The 24,766-nt window shown below is 41.4% G+C and overlaps 4 protein-coding genes across 6 annotated transcripts; 3 read left to right on the top strand and 1 right to left on the bottom strand.

The window, feature by feature from the left end:
- Window positions 1-202: 202 nt before the first annotated feature.
- LOC147223002 (adenylate kinase 7-like) lies at window positions 203-5,569 on the bottom strand. The gene is made up of 18 exons (XM_086167116.1): window positions 5,457-5,569; window positions 5,233-5,382; window positions 4,857-4,971; window positions 4,686-4,780; window positions 4,498-4,608; window positions 4,294-4,374; window positions 4,107-4,195; window positions 3,935-4,025; window positions 3,637-3,714; window positions 3,389-3,538; window positions 3,145-3,273; window positions 2,866-2,971; window positions 2,562-2,690; window positions 2,413-2,475; window positions 2,105-2,302; window positions 1,482-1,699; window positions 1,166-1,324; window positions 203-1,072 (listed from the first exon to the last, which is right to left on the bottom strand). The coding sequence occupies exons 1-18, from the start codon at window positions 5,529-5,531 to the stop codon at window positions 986-988; spliced, it is 2,124 nt and encodes a 707-aa protein (XP_086023242.1). The 5' UTR covers window positions 5,532-5,569; the 3' UTR covers window positions 203-985.
- A 4,934-nt stretch (window positions 5,570-10,503) lies between these two features.
- Window positions 10,504-14,188, top strand: actc1a (actin alpha cardiac muscle 1a). The gene is made up of 8 exons (XM_086167527.1): window positions 10,504-10,633; window positions 11,911-12,060; window positions 12,155-12,283; window positions 12,382-12,577; window positions 12,688-12,849; window positions 13,301-13,492; window positions 13,648-13,829; window positions 13,927-14,188. Exons 2-8 carry the CDS (start codon window positions 11,932-11,934, stop codon window positions 14,068-14,070), a joined length of 1,134 nt encoding a protein of 377 aa, XP_086023653.1. The 5' UTR covers window positions 10,504-10,633; window positions 11,911-11,931; the 3' UTR covers window positions 14,071-14,188.
- Window positions 14,189-14,325: 137 nt separating this feature from the next.
- Window positions 14,326-19,656, top strand: LOC147223000 (inactive Rho GTPase-activating protein 11B-like). Its single transcript, XM_086167611.1, has 8 exons — window positions 14,326-15,182; window positions 15,268-15,364; window positions 15,486-15,742; window positions 16,174-16,325; window positions 16,418-16,522; window positions 16,617-16,790; window positions 16,863-16,947; window positions 19,536-19,656. The coding sequence occupies exons 1-8, from the start codon at window positions 15,007-15,009 to the stop codon at window positions 19,654-19,656; spliced, it is 1,167 nt and encodes a 388-aa protein (XP_086023737.1). The 5' UTR covers window positions 14,326-15,006.
- A 719-nt stretch (window positions 19,657-20,375) lies between these two features.
- Window positions 20,376-24,663, top strand: scg5 (secretogranin V). Of its 3 annotated transcripts, none has more exons than XM_086166791.1 (6): window positions 20,376-20,578; window positions 20,876-21,101; window positions 21,993-22,142; window positions 22,523-22,632; window positions 23,641-23,694; window positions 23,964-24,663. In XM_086166791.1, exons 1-6 carry the CDS (start codon window positions 20,450-20,452, stop codon window positions 24,090-24,092), a joined length of 798 nt encoding a protein of 265 aa, XP_086022917.1. In that variant the 5' UTR covers window positions 20,376-20,449; the 3' UTR covers window positions 24,093-24,663. The 3 variants fall into 3 exon arrangements, with proteins under 3 accessions (XP_086022917.1, XP_086022916.1, XP_086022918.1); XM_086166790.1 differs by having other exon boundaries at window positions 20,385-20,578; window positions 22,520-22,632; XM_086166792.1 differs by having other exon boundaries at window positions 20,560-20,604; window positions 22,520-22,632.
- The last annotated feature ends 103 nt before the right edge of the window (window positions 24,664-24,766 follow it).

Genomic DNA, 24,766 nt, shown 5'->3' with positions numbered 1-24,766 from the left:
ATTTTTATGAATTTTTGGCAGCTGTTATTCTATCATGCTAGACTGTACTTCCTGTTTATTGTCAGCTACTCAGTCCACAGAGTCCTCTGCCTAGGGCCTGCAATGATTATAATACAAAAACAATTACCATTTCGGTGCATAAAACTATCTTGCAATAAAAACAACAAAACATTTACAAATAACACATAATGAAACCTGCAGATGGATGCTTGGGACAATTTAATGAGATTTTCATCTATTTGAAAACTTTTAATTTAGCAATTTCAGGTTTGGTACATATTGCCAACATGAGCTGTATGGGCACACTTTATCTGACACCAGCAAATGAGATAAATATATAATCTAATCGTCTTCAGCTTGGGAGGCCTGGGTCTATTCTCGGAGGTGTGAAGGCACTTGATGTTTGTTAAATCTTTGTCATACTTGTTACTGATGCCAGATATATGGCTGATGTTGGGGGAAACTATCTATCCCCTGTGATTCTGCCTCTTTTTAATTAATATATTCATGGTTGTTAGTTTGAACATCATCCAAGTACTTGGTAGAGTTCTAACCCCCAGGGGGGTAAATGTACTTAACATCTTCAGAGCTCCCATTCTCTCTCTAGATTCTTTTCAGGGCCATGCCAAAAGCAGCCTGTCTTCTTTGTAGACGACAGATTGGACCAATCTAACATGGTCTTCATGACGGAGTCTTTTTTAGGGCTGTGCCTGTTGATTATTTTCCTGATTAACTATTACAATGATTAAATGATTATACATGTTATTCAAGAGCAAAAAGGGATAACAAGGCAATTCTCTCTCAAGACAATACATTGTGTATAAACGTATTAAAACCCATTAGCATTTGACCATTAATATCACTCCCTCTTAGTGGGTCTAATAATATTAATATTGGTTTCCATTTTCTAGGGAAAATTGGATATTCTATGGGACAACGCATAGTATTTGACATTCTCTCAGTTCTATATATTTTATCATAATGTTCAGAATTCCCAGGATGGCTTCTCACTCTGGGTTGCCTGCTGAGCCATTTTTAGATGTTTCTGGTTGTTCCGAAGGACATGTTCAGCCTGAAAAGCGTTGAAAAAAACAACAAGTAAACTGGAGTAACACTTATGTTCAATGTTATTCCAGGAAGTTTAGCAGGTGAGACAATGTCCTACCAAAAAGTCAATGGGATCCTCTGGCTTGATCTTGCAGCACTCTAGCATGGCCTCTGTAAGGGAGGGCATCACGTACTTCATCAGGTAATTCCTCAGGGGAACGGCATGGGCTTCCAGCAGCTCGTCTTCCTGCCTCTTCACCTCGGACAAATTCTTATGCTGACCGAATAAAGTGAAAGAACAAACGGGTCACAAACCTTCTGGTGAAGTGATACAGAAGCTCATATATGTTATGAGCTGCTGTATCCCTCCAACACTGGATTTGTGCAACATAATTTCTAATCATCATTTTGCTCATTTTTTTTTGTGTACATACCCATTCCTCAAACTGAGCAGCCATCTCGGCCAACTTTTCCTCAGACTTGCGCTTCTTCTCCGCTTCAGCTGTGATTTCTTTCTGTTTCCTCTCCTCTTCCCACCTTCTGTTCTCCTCTTCCTGCTCCTCTGGACTGAGGCCGTAGTTTTTGGGCAATCCCACCAGCTCGATCATCTTTTTGATAACCTCTGTGTACTTAATGTCATCCGTGATGATCTCTGGGGGGGGGGGCGGATACGAGATATTCTCATTGTACAGCAATTTCATCAGATAATAACATAATACCATTCCATTATTAAAAATAGCAACGCGTGAATAATCATGAGCCCCACACTTGAAATTTTACTGGTGCTCAATGCAAAAATAAACTGAAAAAATGTCTCTTGTGTTCCTACTGCGTCTCCAATCCGGACATGTTCAACAATTATAACTAACTCCAGCTCTTTCAGGACGAATCATGCTTTTAATCCAGCCTTAAATTGCAAATGAGAGCACAGCTTGGTGCCAGATGTTATACAGATGTCATACATCTGAAAGTTTTTTTGGGCCTTGATATTTTTGTTTTTTAATAGTAACATTGCCTCATGCAGACTGTTTCCCAGCATTTCCATGAAGAACAGTACCCATGTGTTCGGGGTGAATCTCAAGCTCGTCAAAATAGTCCACGAGTGTCTCCTCAGCACCGCTGAGCTGTCTGTATCTGTCCAGGCGAGAAATAAACTTGTCTTGGGTGTAGTTCATGGAGTATGCCACGTCCTCCGGACATGTTTGAACTCTTCTTGTTAAGAAATTATCAGATGCATTTAAAGCAAAGACGTGTTCTGTAAAACAAACAGGGACGCATGAGAATCCTTTCTAGCGACACATTTGAGGGTTTTTTTTTTCAATATGTTGAAAGGGTTGTGGTAAGTTCAGGTAATAAATAAACAACCTGGAGTGATTTTGTTGTACACCGGGGCTTTGGACAGGGGCTCCGGACTTTCAGCATCCTCATCTGAAGAACATAAGTCCAGTTAATTTGTACACAGCAATAAAAAATGTATGACGTATAGGTTTTCAAATTAGTCCACAATAACTGACCAGAGAACATCATCCTTGCTTGATCAGGTGTTTCCGGGAACCCATCCAGAACAAATCCCTGGTTCATACATGGCTTTGAAAACAGTTTTTCTCGCAAAATTTCAACAACTAGTTGGTCACCAAGTCGACCTAATGAACCGGAACACTGGTTTTAAAAAAAAAAAAGAGTGGCACACTAAAAAGGTAAAATATGACCAAATTGGATTTTGAAGGAAATAATCCCTATATTCATCTTCCATTTTTCCCATCAGATGCTGTTTAACCAAAAAACAGTTTGTGAGAAAAATGAGGAATCCAAATTTACCTGCATTCATCTCCAAGCTTTTATTTACATTATCCAGTTGTTTCTGTGCATCAGCTATGGCCTCTTGAGTGACATTTTCAGGGTCATTCCCACTCACTATGTTCCTCTGTTCAACACAGATGGACACATAATAACACATTAAAAAAAATCATCTCAGACGAGGAGTGCCAACTTTGAAATCCATCTCATTAAAAACCCATTGAATTCTGGGCAGAATGATTTACTCCCATCAGTGGACTGTGTGTTCGCATTCACAGGTCGATGATAGAAAGTACCCACCAGCTGGACCAATTTATCTTCAACAACTTCTTTGCTCTGGATGTGGTGCAGCCTGTAATGGCTGCACAGCTTCTCTGAAATGGTGGTCTTACCCACAGCTGGTGGTCCAAGAAGACAGATTCTGATTGGCTACACAGACAAATTAGTAAAAAAGGACACTTCAGCATGTCCCACGTCTACTGAGCTTGCTGACTTGAACTGGAACTGGATGCAGCCTGATCATTTTAATGAGTTGAAGACTTACAAGTAACTGCCTGGTGTTTTTGTATTCCTCCACGATGTGCTGCATATTCTCCACTATCCCGCCTTCAGACACCCAGCGTAGGGATAAGGAGTCTTTGATAATAAAAGCATCAAGGCGTAGGTTGATACTCAGGTACAATAATTCCTCTGCCTGAAACCGCAGACCATTTTTTATCAGTGTTATTGACATCAATGAATAACCCAACCACCCCCCCACACACACACACACACACACTGCCAATACTGTGCCTTAAAAGCCTCCATGGCGATGCCGTCGTCATCTGGTAATTTGTTGATCTTTTCAGGTCCAAGCACATTACTGATCGCCTAAATAGTTTGAAGAGTTATTTTTGTAATGTGTGTTAAGTCACAGTAAACAGTTGGTTTCTTGAAAAAAATACAAAATCAAGTTAAAAAAAGACACATGGTGAGAGTGGCATGAAGTTGTACATGTGATTGAAACAGCCTCAGACCAGTCACTCGGTAGCATCTTTAGCGCAAATTCATTGTCATGTATTCGCCACTCACTTATTAATGACTGATTTACCTTCACAACATCCTCCAAGCTGTTGTTGGAATCATCAATGGCGAGGATGTACTTTGACTTTGGCTTGTGCTCAATGAGATTTTGAATGACTCTGAAACAGAACATCAATCACTTTAGCACTATAAATATGAGTATAAAATATCAAACAACTTGCAGAAGCACAGTATTTCACCCTGCGAGATCATATACGTGAATCATGGGGATGTAATTGGTGGCCTGGCCAAATACAGGAACTTTTGAAAACTGCATCAACCATGACACCTAATGGAAGATTAGAAAAAATTAAAATAATGAATGAACAGCTCCACATAAGTTTATAAAAATGCTGCTTCACATTAACTACATGATGTACAACCTACCTTAAAAAAGTAGTGAAATAAATTCTCTCCCTTTCCATACTGAAGCCCACTGGCAACAACGTAGCCTTTGAGCTTGGACTTCTGTAAGTTTGATCAGACAAGGAATTTCTGATGATACAATGATGCTGTGACAGCATAAGAAGGGCTACATCTAAATAACTAGAAATATATCAGTCAACTGGTTTGGAGATAAAATAAACGTACACCTCCAACCATCTTCAACACATGTCTCTCCAGGTTATGGTGGGGTCTGAAACTGGGATGGGGCTTTCTTTTCCTGTACTCCTCCTCTGTTGGCAGATCGTCAGCTCCATCCTAGGGACAAACATTTTAACAAAACTGCAGGTGCTTGATCAGCTGGATAGCTAGCATCCTAAGAGCGCCATGCTCACTGGAATCTCTTTTCTGGTCATGGCCCACGTCATCACTGTCGAGACCAGGATGAACAGTTTCCGAGCCTTAAAGTTCTCCATCTCCTCGTGAAGGGCTGCCAAAAACAATTGAAATATTACAGGGAGTAATAAGACAATGGAGATATTTATATTCAATGACAGTAATTGTACTTGTAACTGCCCAGTTTGCCTCTTCAATCTGCTTTGGCGTTGCATTTTCCGAGATGTTGTACACCACCACATCACACTGCAGCAGGTGCTTGAGAAGCGCATCTTTGGTTGGTGCCTGTTGGCAGAATACCTGCCATCAGGTCATTGCTTTTTATTTTATTCAAACCTGATAGGATTGTCATAATTATTTCCTACCTTTCCCAACAAATTAATGACCAATCGGTAACTTCTCATTCATTAAAACAATGACAAGTTTTTCAGAGTGCATTTCCCTCCCATTTTACGCATCTTGCCTATAACTTTTTTATTGGTAAACGTGGTGAAATGACCACAAAAAAAAACCATTCAATATTGCATTCAATAAACTCGGACTCACGGTATATCGTTCCAGCAGGAAGCTCGGTCTTTCGCCTGGGGTGGAGGAGGACACTGTCCCGACGACGTGAAAAGCGACCTCACCTTCGGGGGAAGCCGGCGTCTCCTCCTCCTCTGAGATCTCGCCGCCCGGAACACATTTCGCCAGAAACTACAACACATGTGTTTTCAGAGGATTCTCTCTCACGCGAGACTTTACGGTAACAAAGTGATTCGTGAACTTACCTCAGCGATGTATTTGGAGGAATAGCTGTCGACGTCGTTGATAAAAATACGTTTGGGACGAGTTTTATCTCCCATTTTGACCAGTTTAAGGTTATTAATGATTTGTAACACTAAAAGTCGATAAATGCTGAATAAAGTAAAGATTTTGGGACGTAAACTTATCGAAGAGTAACCCTACGAATCCAAGAACCTGTTTCTCGGTTGAGCGTTTCCTCGTAGCCAAGGCCTCACTTCGGTTGCTAAGGACGCAGCCAATGAAGTGGCAAATGGAATTGTGACGTAATGCGAGGCGTGACGTAACAATTCACAATGGTGTGTTTGGAATGAATGACGAAATCAGGACTGGAAAAACTTCCTGCGCCAGGGAAAGCAGGTGGAATATATACTGCACACACACACACACACACACACACACACACACACACACACACACACACACACAGCAGTTTGTCTTCCATACATTTGAAAAAAAACGCTCATTTTATAATAATATAATTTATAGGCTTTTGTAGAAACAATAATCAAACATTTTATTCAGAACTTTATCATATGGCTATTTTTCCCATGCCTCATATTAAGTTTAAATCACTTATCATTTTGAGGGTAATTTTCTTGGATCTAGATTTGTGATTTGTGATTGCACACAATCCATCTATATAATCAACCATTTGAATCTTCATAAATATGTTGTGTTGCATCTAAGGTGTATGGGAATTTCACTGGCTTATTTTTTTTTTATCTTTGCACACAAGCCAGCTCATAGTTCAATGACACTGATCAAAAGTTTGTGTTTTACTGTCATCATTTGCTGTCAAAGAAAAGTGACAGCTTTGGCAGCTTGTCTATCCAGATTTTGTCTATCTATTGATCTTAGTATTCATGGACTTTGTCACTATGCTGATCGTGTACATCCCAATTTATCACCAGCCGAGCACTGAAACACACACACACACACACCTTTAGGACTTCAGTTCCTCCCATGATGCAGCACAATGGAGTGCTGACATGGAAACTTTGAAAGCGCCCTTTATATTTTTAGAGCTCACATTATCTAAGAAACTGCTGGCAACGCTTGATGGTGTCTGTTCTGCGCAGGTCCCAGCATTTAGTGAAACACCCTGTCATATGTCCTAAGCACAAGAGATACTGAGGGAACCTGCTCAGGAGATGGTCAGTTAGTTCTTGCCATGTATAGTATCTCTTAATACACGCTAACAATTGGTTCTATTGTCTGTTGCCCATATCTATTAGGGTGATAGTATTAATGTATGTTGATTGGACAGCTTTCATTAAATCTAGAGGAGTAATATTCACAAATGTTTAATTTCATGGAGAAATATGTTTCATGCCAGTAAATAATTTTTCATTCAGTTAAGGATTCATCCGTCGTTAAGAAGCATAGTTTATTAGACCGTAAAATGTAAATGAAAAAAAGGAAACCTGAGAAAAGAAGATATCAGCCTGCTAGGGCCAACCCTGTTGTCTCTGACATCAGTTGGAAAGATGGCTTCCCCTTTGTGACATCAGGCTCCCTTCACAGTATGAAAAACAACCCTCAACGGCCTTAAACATCTTCCCCTTTGTTAGAAGGAAGCTTCTGCTTTCACCTCCTCCTCAGAAGGTGCTGGTGCAAATTGCCTTACTTGTATGTAATTGACTGGAAGTCTCCATTAGCATGGCTTGTCATAGGTTCTCCTGTGAAATCTCACTTCTAATCTCACATCAGTGCCCTTTGGTGTTAAAGCCTTAATAAACTCAATGCTGATATAGTTTCAAGCTTTTGTCAAGGTTGCACAGTGTGCATAAAGTCTTGTTGGAAATATTTTAATTTATTTTATCATTGGAGCAAATCATCTCAAAGAAAATAATTTTATCTATCTTTTTATGCAAAGAAAAAGTCTTATATGCATTAATGGCTTCTGCTGAAAAATATAGGGTTGATATGATTCTAATTGCTAGATATAAAATGCATTCTAACTTAAACATCTTTTTTCAAACCAATGCATATTTTGACACCCATGTGCCAACCTTGTTACCATTCACACAGTTGACAGATGAAGATTGTATCTGTTATCGTATTTATCAGTTCATCCTCAGTGCACAGTAATTGACTGGTTTCAAATTGGCATCTGATATCATTCTTTCAATTAGCATGTCAATCAACATGCTATTTATCAAATGCTGGCAGGCTGTCACTTTCTCAGCATGTATGCGGCAACATACCAACAACTGCAAGTGTTGGGAACAATGCTCTCTCTCATGACATTAACTCTTTTTTCTTAAATTAACGGTATTATGTCAAATTTGAGTGAAATTTATCATTTATCATGTGCATCCACACATTTCTCAGCTTGAAGACCTGCAGTTGAGTCTGCAGTAAGAAACAAGAACTCCTTATTTCACAATCTGCATATAAAACGTTCAGTCTTTTATTCAATTTATTATTTTAAATATCAATACAATGAATTGATAGAAACGAAAATATAAGTCAGACAGGTTGACTAACAGGGCAAAAAGCCTGACAGCATCTGAACAAACATCCAGTGTAAAGGCAACCTGACTGTTAAACTATTAAAAAACAATTGTTGCTAACAGCTGTTGAAGTTTGTACATGTGTGTTGAAAGAGGAGAAATGTGTGTGTCTGGTAGCAGCAATGGCACGGGTGAGCGGGGTATGCAAAGGGGGCAGCTGTCAAGACAGACTAACCATTTGCTATCTACATTTCCTTATAAGGTCGAATATCCCTCGAAATCACGAGCCATTTGAGAGCAATCCACTTTATCCTGATAAAGACCTGGTGACAAAGATAGTACTCTGGCAAAAGACGGCAGCTGATGACAAAACACAGCCCTCTTTTCATTCAGAACAAACCGGGAATCTCTCACTCCCTGCAAGATTTTTCTCCCGCCAATATGAAGTAGCATCCTATTACCTTGCAAAAGAGGCTGAAGGTAAACAAGTTCAGTCTTGCATCTGCTCAGTTTGAAGTAAATCAGCATTTTAATGACAATGATAAGAAATGTGAACTGGTAAATGAAACATTAAGGCATCATAAATGTCCCTTGTTGCAGAATTTGTCAATTTTACAAGAGGCTGTGATAAAGATGATGCCAATACAACACAAAAGTTATTTGTTTGAAAATGTTTACCCAAAAAAGGCAAGGGAAAGGAACGTGGAGGACTGTGTTTACAGTATATTTCTGGTGCCTTGGTTGATGCTGTAAAATGGTAAATATAGATGTCTCTCTGCAGTATGCAAAGCAACACAAAGATCATCTGGGATCACACATAATCCATGTGTGGCACATACTGGCTTAGCCTACAGTTCTTTGGCTGATGTCATTATCTCAGAAAATACACAAGGCATTGTATCCTGTAGGCAAGAAATGCACAATTCACCTGATAGCCTAACCTGGTTTTTTTTTGTGCAATGAGGTTTCCTTTTTTGTAAGATTGCAGTATAATGTTCATTTCATATTTGTTGACTTGTCATTTTCTGGTTTTATATCACTGCGTCTCCTAATTTTAAAGTTATTTTTATCAATAACTTCATTGCACAAACTCTTTCCCCGGCCCAAGACAGTTACTTAAATGCTATGAATAGAATTCAACAAGTGGGTTAATGGTGTCCCAACCAGAGGTATATTACAGCACATAGCTACAAATGGAATATTTCTAAGCTTCGCTGGTGTCAGAGGTATTTACATTCTTATTACTCCCACAGATCGGCCCTGAGTCCTGATAGGGCAAGACAACCTAGGCAGTAGAATGACGAATATGGAGCTTGAGATCCAGCCACTAGCCCTGCAGTGACATGCAGCGACCGGCACCTGTTACACTCCATTTCCCTAAAAGGAGAGACCGGAGCCAATCAGAATGGAGGAACAGCTTCATTGCCCCCTTCACAGGAGATCCCAGGGATCTGTCGTCTGGTGGAGGTCTGGGCCCTGGCCTCAGCTGCCTCCAACCCCTCTTACAATATTGCCTCTCAGCTGTCTGGCATGCAATGGCACCCCCCACCCCCCCCCACCCGCCCTTGCCTTTACACATACCATACCTTGACACTGGCAGGCTGTCACAAGCAAGTCCCCCAAGACAACTCCTTAACCAGTTTGCTCAGTCAAGATCTCCTATTACTTCCACACTGCCCCTTTGTGAGCTTAGTCATATTAACACATCCTTAAAGACAGGAAGGGAGGTTCCAGAAATACTGCAATATACTGTATGATACATACACACATACATACATACATTCATACTATGTGTATGTATATATATTTGTGTCTATATAAATGTGTGTGTGTGTGTGTGTGTGTGTATGTGTGTGTATATATATATACATATATATATATATATGTCCCAACAAAGGACATTTTATGTGAATTTTCCCCCCGAAACAAGAAATTATTTTGCCTTATCTGTTAATATGTAGCCATCATTAACACACACACACACACACATATATATATATATGTGTGTGTGTGTGTGTGTGTGTGTGTGTGTGTATATATACGCATATATACATATATATATATATATATATATATATAGAGAGAGAGAGAGAGAGAGAGAGAGAGAGATTGGTTTTAGGGTTTCCCAACAAAGGACATTTTGTGTGAATTTTGCCCCCTGAAACAAGAAATTATTTTGCCTTATCTGTTAATATGTAGCCATCATTAACACACACACACACACACATATATATATATATATATATATGTGTGTGTGTGTGTGTGTGTGTGTGTGTGTGTATATATACGCATATATACATATATATATATATATATAGAGAGAGAGAGAGAGAGAGAGAGAGAGAGAGAGAGAGATTGGTTTTAGGGTTTCCCAACAAAGGACATTTTGTGTGAATTTTACCCCCTGAAACAAGAAATTATCTTGCCTTATCTTTTAATATGTAGCCATCATTAACAGAAGAAAGAAGACTCCGTCCTTTGCCCAGGGTCTTTCATTTCCCAAGGAACGCTTCATTTGGTGGTGTCCCCTGACACAGGACCCACTTAACTCAACCATTTTACTAAGCAGCACTTATTTGGACTTGTGTGTACTCCTGTGCACGCCCACCAGCCCCCAGCCTCAGCACGCTGGGACATATTTAAGGACCCTCTTGCACCCTCACCCTTTGTCCCAGTGGAACTTCCAGCCTTGTGGTGAGCTCTAGGTGAGTCTCTCTATATTCTTTAGACATTGCTGTTTTTTGATCAGGTTGTTCTTTGGATGGCAGGGATTTTAGAGGAGGACAGGACTGCTGCTGTAGGATACACTACCTTCACAACTTGGATTTTCTGTTGAGGGTGACTTCTGGCCAGGGCAAGGGGGACCCTGCATGTTTCTTTCATAGGGAGATGGATGGAAGATGAGCAAAGGGTAGAAGGTGGAAAAAAGACTTCAAGATACACAGTTAAAGAAAGCCTGTGGGATGAAATGGTGTAAAAACCATTGTGATTTACAGAGAAATGAGGATAATGCTTTATGAGGCAAACAGAGTAGATGTGAGAGATGATGTGAGAATAAGGATGAAATGATGGACAGCACAGCTCTGCAGTTTAGGGGAATGGATGATACAACCTGAAGAAGAGGTTGGATATGATTTAAGCATAAGTGCTGATTGAACATTTTGTGTCAAATAACATTTTTAAGTAGTAGTAGTAGATAAAAATGCACTGCCTTCCCTTTTCAATGTTAAAGAAAAAAACACATTGACTACATTTTAGATGATCTTGTGACTTTAAATTAAAGAGAAAAAAAAAAAACCTGATGCATGATTGAAATTTGAATTTATCTGCCCACCATAACATTTTGAGGCCAGGATGAGAGAAGAATTGGAGAGCAGCCCGAAGAGGGACCATGCCGAAGTCTTATTTCCTCGAATGCAGATTCATGCGTCAATAAAAGCTAAAAACATTAGCTGCAATGTATAGCAGGCTTCCAAATTCACCTTGTGGACATGAGGACGTCTGCACTTGGGGATGCAGAGGATGCAAGCCTAGAAAGATTTCAGCAGATGGTGAAGCTCCAAACATTTGAAATGACTGCCTGGTGACAGCTGAGGAGACATGCCAGCCCTCACTGCCACTTGTCAAAAGACACACTGCCTCAGCTGTTAAGTGGCTCTGGATTAACATTAGATACCCAACAGTGTTGCGGAGGGGGGGGTTTGAGCCTGAAAATAGAACAGCGAGGGCGAGTTGTGGGGTCCAGCCATGTCCTGTTTTGCCAGCTGACAGATTCAGGGAGATTAGAGCACATGAGGTGTCTACATGGAGAACATAGTGCCGCATTGTTTAGCAGCAATGTTAGTGTTGTGTTTTTACGTGGAATAACCTTCATTAAAAGTAAAATCAGCTTGAAAGAAAGGGAGCGTAATGCTGTGTGTAAGTACTTAAAACTGAATCTCTTAATCGAGTCTTGCGTTTCTGTCCTCTGACTAAACAAAAGGCCAGCTAGAAAAGACCAAACATGTGTGACGACGACGAGACCACCGCCCTTGTGTGCGACAACGGCTCTGGCCTGGTCAAGGCTGGGTTCGCTGGTGATGACGCCCCCCGTGCTGTCTTCCCCTCCATTGTTGGACGCCCTCGTCACCAGGTTAGAATCTCTACAAGAGTTTTTTTTTATGATTGAAGGCTGTCTGCTCACCTTGTTCCTGAAATTCTGCTGTGTTTTTTTTCTTTCCTCTCAGGGTGTGATGGTGGGTATGGGTCAGAAAGACAGCTATGTAGGAGATGAAGCCCAAAGCAAGAGGGGTATTCTTACTCTGAAGTACCCCATTGAGCATGGTATCATCACCAACTGGGATGACATGGAGAAGGTGAGAACCGGGGAAATGAAAAGATGTTCCTTACTCACAAACTCTAGAGTTGCTTGTCATCCAGAGACACATTTTGCAACCCTGTCTTTCTTGCACAGATCTGGCACCACACCTTCTACAATGAGCTGCGCGTGGCCCCCGAGGAGCACCCCACCCTGCTGACCGAGGCCCCCCTCAACCCCAAGGCAAACAGGGAAAAGATGACCCAGATCATGTTTGAGACCTTCAATGTCCCAGCCATGTATGTTGCCATCCAGGCTGTGCTGTCCCTGTACGCCTCTGGTCGTACCACCGGTGAGTTTCACCAACTTCTTTCGGATGAGCAACATTACGTGATAAAAACATGTAAAATGTAACTTGCCGCTGAGATGTCATCTGACAGTCATTGTTTATTCTCTGGACAGGTATTGTTCTCGACTCTGGTGATGGTGTGACCCACAACGTGCCCATCTATGAGGGTTACGCATTGCCACATGCCATCATGCGCCTGGACCTGGCTGGTCGTGATCTGACTGACTACCTGATGAAGATCCTGACTGAACGTGGCTACTCCTTCGTCACAACTGGTAAGATCTCTGAGTAATCAAAGAAAAAAATGATGAGTTTACCATTCCAAAAAAAAAATGGCATTTATCAATATATTTAAAAAAACATTTGAATTTTCTATGGCACTTAATAGTTTTTTAAATAAATATTTAGCAACATTTTGTAATGTGGTGCTGACAGTAGGTATGATCAAAAGCAAGTCAAGCAAGGCTATGGAATAAAACGGAATACATGCTGGATTATGAATCTATGCTACATTGGAGGCTACAGCTAATTGAATCAAGATAAGCATAAAACACATTTATTGTTGTTCCAAAAAATGCAAATGGCGTTAATAATGGCCTCAATAATTCCAGTCTCAGTGATGTTGCAACTATGTGGGAAAGCTCTTTCTCACCACAAGCACGTTTGTGTGAGACATATCAATTGTTTTGTGGTCATGCGACTCACCGGTGACTTCCGTTCTACTAGCTGAGCGTGAGATCGTGCGTGACATCAAGGAAAAGCTGTGCTACGTCGCTCTCGACTTTGAGAACGAGATGGCCACCGCTGCCTCTTCCTCCTCTCTGGAGAAGAGCTACGAGTTGCCCGACGGTCAGGTCATCACCATTGGCAACGAGCGTTTCCGCTGCCCCGAAACCCTGTTCCAGCCATCCTTCATTGGTGAGTCAAGACAGCTGATTTAGCGCATTTTAGACTTGAGAAAGTCATGATTTATGTGCACAAGATTAAGAAAGATTAGAGAATGTTATGTTATTTAAAAGCTTTATTCTTTCTGTTAGTGTATCCTCAACACTCAAGTTTTCTTTTCTCTTCAGGCATGGAGTCTGCCGGTATCCATGAAACTGCCTACAACAGCATCATGAAGTGTGACATTGACATCCGTAAGGACCTGTATGCCAACAACGTCCTGTCCGGTGGTACCACCATGTACCCTGGTATTGCTGACCGTATGCAAAAGGAAATCACAGCCCTAGCCCCCAGCACCATGAAGATCAAGGTTGGCCTGATGAAGCAAAAAAACAAATTCTTGATTTGACATGTAAGTCTACCTTATTTTTTAAGTTATTTAACTAATCACTGCTCATTCTCTTTAGATCATTGCTCCACCTGAGAGGAAGTACTCCGTCTGGATCGGCGGCTCCATCCTGGCCTCTCTGTCCACCTTCCAGCAGATGTGGATTAGCAAGCAGGAGTACGATGAGGCTGGCCCCTCTATCGTCCACAGGAAGTGCTTCTAAATCTCTTTGCAGCGCCGACAACCTCCCACCAACTGCACCAACCTTCCTGCCATTTCTACTGTGCCTTTTGCTGTATATACATGAACCGTTGTAATAAAACTAGTTGCTTTGACTAAAAGGTGGAGTCTTCAGGTCCATTCCATGTTTCCAATATCACAGTAAATGCTGTTTTTTTTTACATGCTGGATCACCACATCTTATTTCCTTTAACGCTTCAAATGAAAATACTAAATAAAAGCCAAAGTCCAAGCATTGATTTGAATCATCCGATAAAAATAAACCACCACCCAATCGAACGCCCATTGATAATGACCAATATGAATCCTGGCATTTGACTCTCACCTCAGGAGTGTCATTCTACTATCAGGATAAACCACAACAAATAGCTTTGCAACATGCAGCAGGAAATTAACATCACAAGCCTCACTATGGTGATTTTTATGTATTGTTGTGCAGCTTTAGTGGCATTTGTACTGGCCAATGATCTGAAATCCATCCAAATTGTTCTTCTCGGTGACAGCTTACCACTTTATTCTCCCACTGAAGTCCAGATAAAGGACCTTAAACACAGATGGCAGATCTTTAAACCCTGACATTACATGGTCTCTCACCACCTTGCATGGACATTTTTCTTTATCTTACAAGAGTTACACCGCAGCTGTGGAATAAACTATGTTGCTCTCAATTCGATAGCTTTTTTGTACAATTTTCCAAACATGACCTGAATGCAGCACCTATCTCAACTACCTTCCTTGTTACATTTGCCACAGGTGACATTAATGAGCATGATAAGACCCACCTCCTTGAGTCACAAGAGATTTTACTGTGCTACAGGGAAAAAGTTGTCACTGTCAAAATTTGAAGAAATTCACAATTTTTTTTGGCTTTTGTTTTTTTTTTTAGTTTGTTTGTTTTTGTTGTTGCTATTTTTTTACCATGAAGATTACAGACCATAATGTTATTCGGTTTCACCTCCAAGTCAATTATGGGATAACAGTGAAGAGCTTTGAGAAGAAAAAGGAAAGACTGTTTGTCGGCAGCACAAAGACCTTTGGCATCTCTCTGCAAAATTTGCCAAGGTGTTACATTCCAGAGTTTGGTCTGGTACCCTGGTAAGTGTGAACATCTCGATCTTTTAAATCAAATAAAAGAAGATTTTCTTGGATGACTGGTTTTACCATTTTATTTTGCCTTCAGCTTTTTGGTGGATGCTTGCTCCTTCCTTCTGGAACGAGCTGGGACAGTGGGCCTGTTCAGAAAACCAGGCTCCCTTCCCCGCATCAGAAACCTCAGGGTAGGGTTACGTCCTCTGAGATTTTGACTAAAGCAATAGCATGATCTAGCAGTGGCAAAATGCTCGACTGAATGACCTAAGTAGTGTGACATCCTTTTCCTGGTGGTTGTCGTGGATCCAGGCCAAGCTGAATTGTGGAGAAGGCTGTCTGTCCACAGCCCTCCCCTATGATGTGGCCACGCTCATCAAGCAGTTTTGCAGGGAGCTGCCTGAGCCCTTGTTTCCCTCAGAGCTCCACCCGGCTCTCCTGAAGGCCCAGGCACTGGCCGCCCTGTCAGAGAGGGAATCTGCCCTACAGCTGCTCTCCTGCCTGCTTCCTGCCAAAAACTCCTCGTGCCTGCACTACCTGTTTGACTTCCTCTCGAAGGTTTCCCAGAGGTTAGAGGCAGTTCTCTAAAGATGCAAAAGGGTTGTGTTCATTTTATTCATTCATGTTCTATAGCGGTTATCCTGTAGTCAGGGTCATTGGGGGGCTGGAGTGTATCGCAGCATTCAATGGGCCAGAGGCGGGGTGCATCCTGGACTGGTCGGTAGCGATCGCAGAGCCAGATATGGACCCATACAACCATTCACTCTATCATTTAAACGTCTCAGCAATTTCGGGTGGGCGGCACAATGGTGCAAGTGTCAGCCTTTAAGCACGATGAGCATGGGTTTTGCACAGCTTGGCTTAAAAATGCAAATTTCCAATTTACTTGACAGATAAGCACCATTTGTACGCCTTGGTTCGCATTTACCAGGTTTGGCTTATTCATTTTTGATGTTTAAGGCTGCACATTTTGGCTTTTTCTTTTGTGAACTGCACTCAGATGCTCTGATAACTTGATGACAAGCTCCAATCTGGCCACAGTCTTTGTTCCGTGCCTCCTACCGCCTCCCAACAAGGCGGAGATGTCTGAAGGACGCCTGGAGCTCAGAGTTCTAGTGCTGCACTCGTTCATTGAGAATCCACATTTATTTGGTAAATACCACCGCACTAGGATAAACCACTGAGTGGATTTAGTCTTTATTCATATGGATTTGATTTGGCCAATGTTTAATTGTATTCAACAGGTGTTCTCCCCAAAGATGTTATAGACAGTATGGAGTTTCTGATGACCGTCCATCAGCGAGGCCAACACTCAAGGAAAAGACAGAGAAAGATACAAAGTTTAAAAGGTGGGAAAAAAAAAACTAGTGTTGCAGAAATTAGCTTTTTCTTCCCTGAAATCGTCCCTGTGTGTTTGCAAGTAATTTTTCTCGATGCATTCAGTGATGCAGACTGTGAGAACTTTGCTGTGGCTTCAAGGGCGGTCAAAGGTCAAAACATCAGTACCCGAGCAAAAACTGGTGGCTGTTTCTGGAGATCAACCCACCCTCAGGAGGAGCCTGGGCCTGGAGTCTTTCCCAAATGTTATGCTGTTTCGTACCTGCATGCCTAGTGAAGGTATATACATGTCGTAGAGAAAGATAAGTGCATTATTTTGCTTGTATATAATAATAACTTTATTCAAATCAGGTTCCAGATGCACAGCAACCTTCTTGGATAGTTCGAGTTCTATTGATAAAGAGGGATGCAAGGCCACACATGAAAAGATCAAAAAGTAAGAAGGCACTTGACCTCTTTGCACCAAGGACATTCAGACATGTCAAACGGATGCAGAAATTTACAGAAGATTAGTTAAAAGAGGTATGTTTAAATGGCTTTAGTTTATTGCAGAGAGCTGGCTCCCTAAAACGGCTCACTTAAAAAAAAAAATTTAAAAGTGTATATGTAAATGCAGTCTCGGGGGGGCACAAGCTATTGTCTTTCTGAGCTGGACCCAGTGCAGAGGGTTGCATCATGAAGGCCATCCAGTGTAAAACTTGTGCCAAAACCAAATATAACCTATAACCAAATCAAACCTATGTCTCTCACACCCAATGGCCATTGCTGCCTATAACCTACAGGGTACGAGCTGATATTGAGATGAGATCCCAAAGGAAATTGTTGTGCCAGAGTTTCAAGTAAAAAAACATAACAGTAATAGATAACAGTAGAAAGGAGGAAGAATAAGAAATATAATGAAATATGAATTGTCTTAACTGTCAGCAGTAACTACAAAGATTGGAGATTCCCTGCGGCTGAGGGAAGAGGAATTAAAAAGTCTGATAGCCTCTATTGGGATACTCTCGGCCAGAGGAGAGGTTCGGAAGAAGAGGTTTAGTGTTGGGACAGAAGTGTGTGTGTGTGTGTGTGTGTGTGTGTGTGTGTGCGTGTGCGTGCGTGCGTGCGTGCGTGCGCGTGTGCGTGTGTGTGTGCGCGTATAGACATACCAGGTGGAAATGTGGCAAGGCTAGAAGCTAAGGAGCAGGTTTAAATGGTATTGATAGGATGAGAAATGGAGTAAGAGTTATCCTAATGGACGAGTTGTTCTGGAGGTGAAAACTGCAGAATAAACAGTGTGAAATTGGAAATTGAAGATGGGATTCTCAAAGCACAGGTGGGATATGAGTTAGAGCAGAAGGACATATTCCAAGTGAGTTAGATGAGGGGATGCAGAATGTCCCTAGAGGTGAGAAAGTGGTAAATGGTGCAGATTTCAATCAACGTGTTGGTACAGGAATAGAGGTGATGGAGTGATGGGTAGGTTAGGTGGTAGATAGAGTGTGGAAAAGAAGTGAAGAAACAGGTTCCAGCAGGTTGGAACAGGTGGAGAAAAGTGCCAGGGGTAATGTGTGATAAAGGAGTATCAGCACGAATGAAAGGAAAGGTGTATAAGACAATGGTGAGACCAACGGTGCTGTATGGTTCAGAGACAGTGGCATTGAGGAAAAGACAGGAAGCAGAGCTGGAGGTAGCAGAGACAAAGATGTCGAGGTTCTCTTTGGGAGTGACAAAGATGTAGAGCTCAATGAATGAGTCCTTCAGAGGGACGGCGCATGTTAGATCAGGGATGGGCAAACTTTTTGGCTCGGGGGCCGTATTGACTTTTAAAATTTGACGGATGGGCCAGGTCACCACCAGATAATAATACATACAGAAAGATACAGACTTCTTTGAAAATAAAACCAGCTTGATTTTGAAGGCTCTGATGTTTGTTTGCATTTCATGCACAAACCAGTTTTTCCCCTGTAGCTTCACGTCCAGCTCATTCATGTGTGTCAATATGTCCACAGTAAAGGCTAAATCACAAAGGCTATTTGTGTCATTCAGCTCAGGAAAAGCGTTCTCAAGTAGCTCCAAAACTGAAATAATCTCCTGTTTGCGCTCCCACATTCATTGATCCAATCATTCCCATAAAGTAAGAATTCTGTACCAATCCTTGGCAGGCTGGATTAAAAAGACCAACAGGCCAGATGTGGCCCGCGGGCCACAGTTTGCCCACCCCTGTGTTAGATGTTTTTGAGAGAAGGTCAGAAGCCAGACTGAGATGGTTCGGTCATGTAATGGAGGAACAGTAAATTTATTGGTAGAAGGATGCTGAAGTTGGAACTGCCAGGTTTGAGTCCTTGAGGATGACCAAAGAGAAGATTTAGCGATGCAGTGAAAGAGGACATGAAGTTAGTTGGTCTGAGAGATAAGCATGGAGAATTGGATTACTTGGAGGAGATTGTGCAAGCCCTGAAGGGAGTGCAAGCCCTGAAGGGAGTAGTTGAATTTAGCACTGCTTTATACTGAGCCCTCTTGTGGCCTTTACCTGACATTGAATGTACACATCTGAATACTGAAACTAAAGAAAAAAAAAAACTACCCTGGGGTCTCTCAAATTTTCCAGAAGAATCACACATTATTTGAAAAGTGGAAAAAGTTACCTTGAATGGGGGGGGGGGGGGCTTTTAAAACAGTATTTGAATTAATATGCCCAGTTTTTCTTGTTACAAGTTTGCATGTGAGTGTCCAAAGTAAATCAGAATTTAAATGTCATAGTTATGAAAAATGCCTGTAAGAGCATTTTTTAGCATTCTTTTCCAATCCCATGTCAGTCATTTTCATACCAAGGACACATTTAGCAAAATCTTAAATCGACATTAATCAACTTTGTAACTCTTCAGTGAAAGTTTTCTTTTTGGATTGAATTCTACATTGTGAGATGCTTTTGTTCATCACATCTCAATGCTTGGAAAACTGTGACCTGATAGATTGATGTATTTTATCTATAAGCAGTATTTGAGGCTAAATTCCTAATTCCTTCTTCTGATCTGATTTCAGAGAGATGGGTTTTGGTCACTTCCCCAGGCCGACAAAAGGACAGGATGCAGACAGCTCCCAATTCCTCACCAGCGTGGCAAAACTGCAGCTCATGTCCTGGAGAAGACGCTCGTCTCCCTGACGTCCAACTCCCCCAAGTTCACAATTTCTTTGGGGGGGACGGGGCATATTGTCACTGAGCGTTCCTTCCTTTCCAAGTTTTTTTATTTCTGATGTTTCTATTACCTATTTATTCTGTAGTTGACCACATCCTTTAATACTTTTCCAACTTTATATCAGGTAAATAAATGCACCCCCACCCCGAAGTTTCCCTTTTACCTTCTTATGGTCATTGGAGTTAGGATAACAAGATTTGTCATGTTCGGGATAAATTTTCTGGTTTCCTAATCATGGAAAAAATCCAAATGACAATACATCATATAGCTTTTAGTAACTTAGATCTTGAGGTTTTTTTTTCCCCAATTACAGATTTGATCAAAACTTGATGTTGATAAAGTTTGCAAACGCACACAGTGACTTATATAATGGAGAGAATTCATCAAGTGCATGTGTGTTTAATCACAGTATTCCTATTCTGTATTATGGAAATGCATTTTTTCAGAAACATTATTTCTCAAATATTGTGACCTCTTGGTGTCCTGATCTCCCCGCCTGATGTTCTGGTCACGGGACAGATGCGTGAACCAATAAGAAGCGAGGATGAATGGTTTCCTAGCAACGCAGTCTGCGCCGTGAAACGAGAGGGATCGCATCCTCCTGCTCTGTTGCGTAAGTAACGAGGAAACCACCGGAAACAAAATACGACATTCCTTCATAATTAAGAGGCGCAGCAGGGGATACATGCTCAAACGTGAATGTTTTCGGGTCGATTACAGATTGACAGGAAGGAACGTACACATCCATCCCATCATTAAATGCAGCGCAACCGCGGATGTTTGGAGCACGTCGTACCCCGAAACACCAACCGCTTTAAATGTCTTATTTTGAAAACCGGAAGCAGTCGATTTCATTCCGGCAAGCTTGACAGAGGTGTCGCTCACAAGGTAGGTCCCTCTATCAGCACGAAAAGGTAAGAAATGGCTCCAAAGTCCACATTTCAAATGTTTTCGCGATGTCCCGAGAGAAACATAACCCGATCGGGAGGGTGTTTTGTTGGTGCGGTCACACGATTCTTCCGTTTCTTCCCTGCGCTTATTGGCCTTCTCGGGGTCCGTGTTTACACAAATCGCGAAGGGTTTTTATTAACCAAGGGCTTGTTTGGAGAAAAGAAACAGCTCTTTGCACACGCCTGGCCCCATTTCCCCACTCTTTTCCTCCTCATCCTCTTCCCCCCCCTGCAGATGACCGGACTGGGCTCCGCGGTGCGGCTCTCGCTGCTCGGGCTCCTGGTATCCCTGCAGCTCGGCGGCGCCTCGGGCCGCGCCCCCCCCGCCGCGGAGCAGGTGTCCGAGGCCCAGATCCAGCGGCTCCTGCACGGCGTCATGGAGCAGCTGGGGATCGCCCGGCCCCGCGTGGAGTACCCGGCGCATCAGGCCACGAATATAGTGGGGCCGCAGAGCATCCAGGGTAGGTCGGTCGTGAGGGCGGACGGTCAAAATTTACACGCAGCGGTTTCCGACTGTGACGTCATTCTTACCTTATCCCTGTCTCTGTTGTTTTAAGCTGGACCGTCTTAAATCTAATATATTGTGGTTACTTCATTGAATCCATTGTCCATAATATCCTCTGCTTCTTAAGATTGTGGCCATTTACATGTTGCACTAACTATTTACGATAGTTATATTAATAGAATAATTTATGTTATTATTATAAGGTCTATGGTTTCGAGTCTAAACCATAGACCTGAGTTATAATAATAATAATGATAATAATGATAATAATAATACAATAATAAATAGAATAAATTCTGTTATAAGGTTTATGATTTAGACTCTAAACCATAGACCTGAGTTATAATAATAATAATAATGATAATAATATAATAGAATAAATTTTGTTATTATTTTAAGGTCTATGGTTTCCAGTCTAAACCATAGAACCTGAGTTATAATTATAATGATGATAATAATATAATAAATAGAATAAAATGTACTTATAATAGAATAAGTGTTCTGATTATAAGGTTAAATTATTATAACTCAGGTCTGTGGTTTAGATTCTAAACCATAGACTCGAGTTATGATAATTATAAGATTAAATAATTGTAACTCAGGTCTATGGTTTTTGAGTTATAATAATAACAGAATTTATTTCATTTATATAAGCAATAAAAAAAATCTTAAAGCAGGTGGGATGAAGACTGGAAATATATAAAGATGTCTAAATACCCATTGGATGTGGAGTGACACACACACACACACACACTCATACACTACGACTACTACCACTTCATTTTTCATTCTTCCTTTGGTGGTTTGTCTTTTTCATGTGGTTGTAATGCTTGTGTTCCTCCACCAGGTGGTGCTCACGAAGGCCTACAGCACCTCGGCCCCTACGGGAACATCCCAAACATTGTGGCGGAGTTGGAGGGGGACGGAGTTCCCAAAGACTTCAGTGATGACCATAGCTACCCAGACCCCCCCAACCCCTGTCCCCTGGGAAAGACCGGTACGACCTCCTCTCCTGAGTTCCTTATAGGAGGAATAGGCACTTTAATACAAAATATCTGCAATGACATGACACCTTTTGAATGATTTTTGATTAATATTGAAGTAATTCACTGCTAATATTGTGCTGCTGATACAGCTTGTTTCTTATACGTTAAGGAAAAAAAAAAAACGAGTTCACAGGAACTTTTCGATTCTAATTTAATGTCAATTATTATTTTCACAGAACCCTTTCCTGTTTTCTCATTTCAATATTTATTTTTGGATATCTTTTAAAGACATGTTTTTTGTTAAAAAAAAAAAAAAAAAAACAAGGCGTGTTTAGACATGGAAATTGTGTTTCTCATTCCTCTCCGTTGGCCCCTGCCGGCGTGGCAGCAGCGGACGGGTGTTTGGAAAAGGCTCTGGATACCGCTGAGTTCAGCAGAGAGTTCCAGAAGCACCAGCACCTGTTTGACCCTGAGCACGACTACCCAGCCCTGGCGAAGTGGGTGAGTGCCTCCGTTATTACCTTAAATGAAAAGATCAGCCAGAGAATCCTAAAAATGAGGATTCAAGTTGCATTTACGAAATAAGCATCTTTCATTTTTTTTTCTTTTTTGCCTCTTACTTGAAATACACGCATTCCCTATTTTAACTGGAAAAGGGTGAAGCAGACATCTTGACTTTTCTTAAAGCCATCAGAGGATTTGTGCCACGGACCTCATGGTGACGACACTCAAGAAAATGATTGCCTCTTACTCGGAGATAGTCTGGAACATAATTCCCTTTTAAAAACCATCTATGTCTTTGAATAACCCGCAATGCAAATGAAAGGAATGAGACACAAAAATGTTAAATAGGGATGGTTAGAGGTGTGGTTGCGTTACCTTACCCTGTTTTCCAGTGTTTGCCCAAAGCTAATGGGTTGTTGGCATGACAATGAAGATTGAAATAACAGTAATGGAAAGAAGAAACAACAATGTGGTGGTCTGTTAACTCACCACTTCTACAGTTAAGCCTTTCACTTTTTTTAGAATCAGGAAAAAGTCATATGGCATGGGAGCAAATTTTTCATTTCGCCAGTTTTAATGCAAATGCAGTGAAGTGACTTAAAATATGAGAGAAGAAACTGAATACAAGTCCACATGTTCAGTACAGAAATAACAGCAAGGGTATTATTTGTGAAAGAGATACTGGCAAATATTTCCCCTCACAGTTAAAAGATGGAAATAAAGATACGTTTGTGGTTTTTGTAAGAGACAGAGAGCAGTATGGGTTAGGTTGGTTGCCAGCAAATGGCAAACGAGCGCGTATTCACATTAAAAGCTCAAAGTAAACTTGTTTGAAATGTGCAAGGGCTCCAACTCGCATCCTGGCGGGCCCCCTTTCGGAGATGTGTCCGCCCTCCCTCAGAAGGCAATTCTGGCAATTTGTTGACCATAATTCATACTACGCGAAACAACAGATATGTCATTTTTGTGCCCGACGTTGTTTTTCTTTCTCTGTTTCCTTCACAGAACAAGGAGCTTTTGTACCAGAAACTGAAGGGAGGACCAAAAAGAAGAAAAAGGGTATGCTGTTCCTGAACCCCCCCCGCCCCCCCCTTTGTAGGGTTATATTTTGTCAAACCGCATCCATTATACGGAGGTTTTCCGCCTCAAGGAACACATATACCCCCTCCCCCCATCACTAAGGTTATTCTTATCGAATTAAGGATTAATTAATCGTCCGGACTTTACTCACTATGTGAGCTACTCGTCCACTGAGTGGTGTAAACATTAATGTTAGCACAGCATTAGCAACACATTGTTGACATGCACCACCCGCCTTGTGCCTGCAGAACGTCAACCCATACTTAATGGGCCAGAGGCTGGACAACGTGGTGGCCAAGAAATCCGTACCCCGCTTTTCTGAGGAAGAGGAGGACCAAGTGACGGTGACCTCCGTTGCCACCGAATTTGCAAATTGAACCTCCCCTCACCTGAAACTGCTTGCTGTAATTGTAACGTTTCAATGTTTTCAACACCCTATATTTTAGACAGCTGGTCATTTTTAAGCAAGTCATTTTAATATTGCATTTTAAAAATTGATTTTAGTAGTAGATTAGCTATAGAAACTACAAACTGATTTGTCTTATAAATTGATTCTACCACTTTGTTTAAACTGATAACTGCCAAGGAATTGTCAAATATAAAGATTTATAGATTTAGAAATTTCCTGTCCAAGAGCACAAGTATAAGGTGTTGAAAACAAGACATGCATTGACGCTTCATAGAACTATTTATTTGTGGAAGTTTAACTGAATCGTCATTGTACAGAGAATACAGATCACTTTTTCTAGAATCGCATATCTCTCAAAGCAAAAACCTAACCCGTTAGTCGCTTTGCTTGGGTAAAAGAAAGTGTGTTTATTTTGACAATCAAGTCAATTCTTTCTCGTTCATTCTGGGAAGGGTCACTTCATCCTGCAAAAGCGGTGTTTTTTGTTTTTTTGTTTTTAAATTGTAAAGTCAAATAAACGATTTATCTGCACTGATAAAGACTCGAGTTTGTTCCTCCCTTCAGAGATCAGGGTGTGGATCAGGGTTCGGGGGTTGTGTGTGTGTGTGTGTGGTGGGGGGGGGCGTGTCCGTGGAAGCTAGA

This window comes from Fistularia commersonii, chromosome 20, assembly GCF_037954325.1.
Source record: "Fistularia commersonii isolate RoL2024-O1a breed Wild chromosome 20, RoL_Fcom_v1.0, whole genome shotgun sequence".
Lineage (NCBI taxonomy): Eukaryota > Metazoa > Chordata > Actinopteri > Syngnathiformes > Fistulariidae > Fistularia > Fistularia commersonii.
The sequence above is the reverse complement of the archived record's forward strand: the minus strand, read 5'-3'. Positions and strand labels throughout refer to the sequence as shown.